The sequence below is a fragment of the Melampsora larici-populina genome (assembly GCF_000204055.1).
Source record: "Melampsora larici-populina 98AG31 unplaced genomic scaffold MELLAscaffold_1, whole genome shotgun sequence".
Lineage (NCBI taxonomy): Eukaryota > Fungi > Basidiomycota > Pucciniomycetes > Pucciniales > Melampsoraceae > Melampsora > Melampsora laricis-populina.
Window position 1 is genome coordinate 2,780,439 of NW_006768765.1, and position 5,248 is coordinate 2,785,686.

At 44.6% G+C, this 5,248-nt stretch overlaps 1 protein-coding gene across 1 annotated transcript; it reads right to left on the reverse strand.

Annotated features, from left to right (window-relative positions):
- Nucleotides 1–358: 358 nt before the first annotated feature.
- Nucleotides 359–2,739, reverse strand: MELLADRAFT_58667 (uncharacterized protein; the record flags this gene model as incomplete). Its single annotated transcript, XM_007403891.1, has 6 exons — nucleotides 359–501; nucleotides 556–566; nucleotides 802–922; nucleotides 972–1,033; nucleotides 1,142–1,776; nucleotides 1,864–2,739. The coding sequence occupies 6 exons, from the start codon at nucleotides 2,737–2,739 to the stop codon at nucleotides 359–361; spliced, it is 1,848 nt and encodes a 615-aa protein (XP_007403953.1).
- Between the last annotated feature and the right edge of the window lie 2,509 nt (nucleotides 2,740–5,248).

The window sequence follows — 5,248 nt, forward strand, 5'->3', positions numbered from 1 at the left end:
TATAGCCGTTCCAACCACCGCCCCAGTCATGGACCTAGCTGCCAAGTCGTTCCTTGGTTGGCGGCACCTATCAAAAATTAATCTTTGGGGCACAACCCTGTTCTACATTTCCTATTTTCAGCGATAAGCACTATAGCACTGTCAGTTGCCTCGTTCAAGGAGCGTTTTGCCATGTACAGACTTTTGTTTGCTCAAATCTTTGCATGGCGCGAATAAGGCCGGATAGGCCCAATACATAAGCTTAACTGATCATTAGGAGCAGAGTGAGGAGTGGCTGTCACAAACACTAGCTTTCGTTACAAAGGCCGGGCTGATGTCACAAGGCGTTTTTTAATTCCTCACTTCACATGGTCAAGTCTTAGTAACCAACACATTGATAATTTTGGCCGGAATCTAGCCAGTCTTGGACGCTGAGGTAAGTTTTACTCCAGCCCGCCACGACGCCTCCGAAAGACAGGGGTGTCACCACGTCAGTCTCCACCACGTACGCCCCGGAGCTCGCTGCCAAATTAGTAGTACATGATTTTCAAGGCGGTTTGAGAGGCAGATAGATACCCTTGAGCAGACTAGGATTGTAAGCAGATCAATATCTCAATTTTTTTTATAGAGAAAAATGAGTAGGGGGTCGGAGGTCGGTAACAGAGGAACAAACACACTTCTGAGCGGGGGGTTGTTTAGCGCTTCAATACGCAGACAAGAATATCCGCAGAACAATAACATACGAGTACGCTGAGAATACAGGTGGGATGGTATGGATATCATCATGAAGATAGGATTAAGAATGGGTACCTTGAAACACACCATTGCTTGATTATGAAAGTGTCATCAGCTATCAGGAGAACAAATTTGGGGTTGCATTCCACTTGATCCGCAGTCGCAAACTGATGGCTTCTCCCTAACCAATGTTTGGAAAAAGAGTCATCTAAATAGACGATTATTACGGATTATCAGACAAATCATATTCCATGTACTGGCCAAAAATGATAAGGCAACAATGACTGCTATGGCAATCGACGTGTTGTACGCATGGCACCTATCAAACAAATCATATAACATAGCATGTCAGCTTTTGGTATTCTGCCGTTGGAAAACATGACGCGAAGCTCAATGATTTATCGTATCTCGAGCTTGATCAACTTACCACCCTTCAAAAGAACCTATCATACACTTGTCTTTAAATGCGATTGTCCAGATAGCCCATCCAAACCATATTAGTGCAAAGAGAACATCCAGGCAAGAATCCTGTTTGAGCTTTCGAGCTTTTTCATACCATTGTAGACCGAACATGTGCCGCTTTTGTGGGCTCATATTGCTGAGATGGAATTGGTTATCCACCATGAGTGTTTCGTGCCAATCCCCCCATCTTGACTTGGACTGATCGGCGATTCCCGGTCTGTCCATTCGACGATCCAGCGATAACAATGATTGGCCATACGTATTCGGTGACTCTGTTATGTTGGGGCTTGCACCCGCGAAGACGCGCCCATCGACGATGAAATTGACTGATATAGCTTGGGGTGTACTTCTGTAACCGTAGGAATCACGCAGTCCCGATTCTATCCTACGACGTCGGTTATAATTTGCGCGCTCCCGCCGACCCCAGGACCAGCCATCATCCTCATCGGCGCGCCCTCTCGCGGAAGAATCGCGCGGAGTTCCGCACAATCGTTTGGATAGACGCCATACACTCAATGACAAACATAGGATCGAGATGAGAAAATAGAGATAGACCTGTAGTGACTTGAGTTGTGGGGGCGCTGGGTCTGGATGAACGGCCTAAGTAAGCCGTAACGTGTGGGTTATTAACCGGAAGGTATTCATATGCTACATTCTACAGACAAGGCGCTGATTATGAGTACTTACAATGCTAGTTATGGTAAGGATGGAAAACCCTATTATGGATCCCAGGCCTTGAAAAATTCGTAGCAAGTCGCGTATCTTAGAGTCCCCCAGCTTGAAGTTCCCTCGGCGGTCGAACATAGTTCGACGTGGTGCAGGACCGAAGAAGGGAGGATGGAGCTGATTCCTAGACATCTGATAAGTAGGACTCGATGCCTCCCGTTCACTTTCGGAGTCTTTTAGGGACGTTGGATACTTGGAAAAGTTGACACGATGCTTCTTTCGGATAGCATCTTCCCATTTTAGGTCACCATGATCGGTGGCATTTCCTTGCTGCAGCGCCTGAGAATCTGATACAGTTGATAAAATGATGGTTTCTAGGCGGCGGGCTTCCATATCTTGGAAATCTCCATGCGATGAGCCTGGAGATTGCGCTACACCGTACGGTGGATCATAAGGATCATACCTTGTAGAAAGCACTTCTTTGAGAGGAGTCGGAATGGACTCTCTGTCTCGAAGAATCGCTTCCCAATTCTGACCTTCCGGATTATCTTGAGCCTTCAATTGCGGCGAGTCGAAGGGGTCACGGAAAGATGTACCATGACTTGACTGAGGAATGAATGACGCAAGAAAGTTGGCCTCCTCGACCATCTGCCTATTCATTACAGTTGAAGGACTGGCACTTATACCGCTTGGGTATGGTTGCAAGTGCGAATGAAACTTCAAAGAAGGCGAGGTGACTAATCCAGGATAGAGCGGACTGGGGGACCATAGAGCCGAGTCTTGAATCGAAGCAGAAGACGGCTCAGACGAGGTTACTTGTGCATGAGACTTTTCCTGAAGGCTGAAGTGGTCCGCTAGATCGCTTTCCTCAATCACTGTTCCAGAATCTGAGCACATGTTTGACGAGCCTGAATGTGAGCGTGTGGGGCGAAGATTGTGTCTATCGTTCGTCATGGAATTTTGAGGAGGACGTTGTGTGTGGATTATCTTTGAAGTGGAGATAAATGTGTCCTACGGATCGTGAAGGTGAGTTGGATTGATCATATTCGACAGCAAAGCAATCTGAAAGAAACGCGTGCGAGTCCAACGCAGGAATGCAAACCCGTGACGTTCAGTTATGCGCATCATTTATCAAAGCGCACTTTGAGACTGGGGAAGCTACGGTGCAGGTAAGAAAGGTAGAAGTGACCATATTTCCTGATGAAAACGATCTGCAATCCTTGATCATAAAATTTTTCATCAGAGGGAAAATCCTCTTTGTAAAGAATAATGAGCCGTGGAACTTCATCATCCCTGCCTCTGCCACCGACAAGTCAAATCTCTTTTTGACACTGTTGAATGGACGGAGAAGATACGTTGTTTCCAAGACCATATCCTATAGAAGGTCAAGCTTGAGAGAACACGAGTGGTCTCAGCGACGGTTATTGGAGAATCACAAGTGTGATGAAAGAGCAACGTACCTTGCAAGAACACGAGTGATCTCAGTGAGGGTTATTGGAGGATCCCGAGGGAATGTATCTCTTGGTTCTAGATACCTGGTATCTGGGTTTTACGCTCAACGGCCACAGAGGCTTGCTTTATTACCAGATGATAAAGCTAGGACAGGACAAAAACACAGACTGAACAAAGCTCGGAGGACTTGAGAAAAACCCCGAAGTTCAACCGCCCTCGTAGGTATAGAGTAGTGATGTGCTGATTCTTCGTATCAGCAAAGTGAAAGGTGTTGGACTTCTCTATATCTGTATGAATCCGTGCCAAAACGCCTATGTTAGCTGCTGAGGCTTTTTTAGATGTCAGTCAAGGACATGAAAGCTCAACTGTTTTATTGGGACAATTGTGCTGATCACAAAAGATTCTGAGCGATAAAACAGTTGTAGAACTCTACAGGGAAGAGGTTCTATGAACAAGATTCTGTGTGAAGAAACTCTTGTGAGTGTCATTGTCAAGAAGTAGAATCTTAAGAAGTTAAGACTTACTCAACGCGCCCCATGATTGTGGAATCAAATGGGAATCATTGCATTTTACTGGCCCAAGGCTGTAGGAAAGAATGAAGAAGCAAGATGTCAGCTTATGCTGCATGGCTTTGTGTCAAAGAGTTCCAAAGGAACCTTTGTGAATTGTATGATATTCAATTTTAAACCGTTGACTCACGAGAACCGCTCCAGGGAATTCTACATGTTCTCCTATGGTAAAGCCTGATGCATGATTATAACGTTGTGTTTTGTTCAAATTGAGGATTGGGTGTGTACGGATGTATGTTTGAAACGCTTTGGATAACCATCTACCAATCGTTTGAATGGTGCCCATTTCCATACCACTTTGTGCAAAGGCCGTTGCTCCTCCTGCTCAAAGAGAATGACCTGTTCTTTCGTTGCCAAAGATTTGTTTCATTCTTTCCATGAACCAAGAATGAGTCAGTTGCTTGCCGTTTGATCTGACTAACCAGAAAGGAAAAATTGGGAACTTCTTGTCTCGATAGTGAGTGTAATGAAGGATTGTACGGATTGGACAGGTTTTATTGCCCGGATGATTGACAGTAGAAACAGGGGTACCCTTGAACTTTGGGTCACCCTTGTGGTACGGGAGGTTATACAGTCAAACCCGCGCAATTGCATACCCGCGCAGCTGCATAACCCGTGATAATGCATAGAAAAATTCCCCAATCTTGATGCTTTTCACTGCCAAATTTGACAACGGGATTGCATAACCCATCAAAATGCATAGGAAAAGTCTTCCACCCAAATTATGTGATTGCGCGGGTTTGACTGTAACAAGCTACAGTACCACAGATCAAGAAGATGAGAGATGAGCAACGTATTGATTTTTGATTTTTTTTGAGATTGATTGTGTCTGGAATAGTAAGTTCTCCGAGACGGTGAAGGCCTGAGAATCCTAAAGCAATAATTGTGTTGAATAAGGCGTTGTCGAATGAAGAATTGAAGAAGTATGCTGAAGTTTTGATGTCCCTAATGGTGAAGGCGTTAGCTTGTACCGTTGGTATTGACCTTGTCTTAAGACAGCCTTGAACTGATGCTTTGACCTTTGTCGATAGACGAGCTTCTACTAAGAAAGGGAATTTCTCCTTGAGGCAGTAAACTATTCCTGTAAGGTACTTGTTTACTGTTTCTGGTTGAACCTCTCTAGATATGACTGAGACAAAATGAGCTAAATTTGTTTTGTCTGGCCAGAGGCGGATGAGATGGTCTTCACAGAATTTCTTGAATCGGTTAAACCCTGATTTGTATTTTCTGATGGTAGCTGGTTCTAAATGATTTAAGATATCTTTTTGATTTAACTTTTCTCGTTGTTGAAAGTTTAGGGTTTTTAGTGGAGTGGGAGCGGAAAGTTTTGGGTTTTTTGAAATGACCATGATAAAAAAATTCTGAGAAGTTTGAGGAAAAGCCGA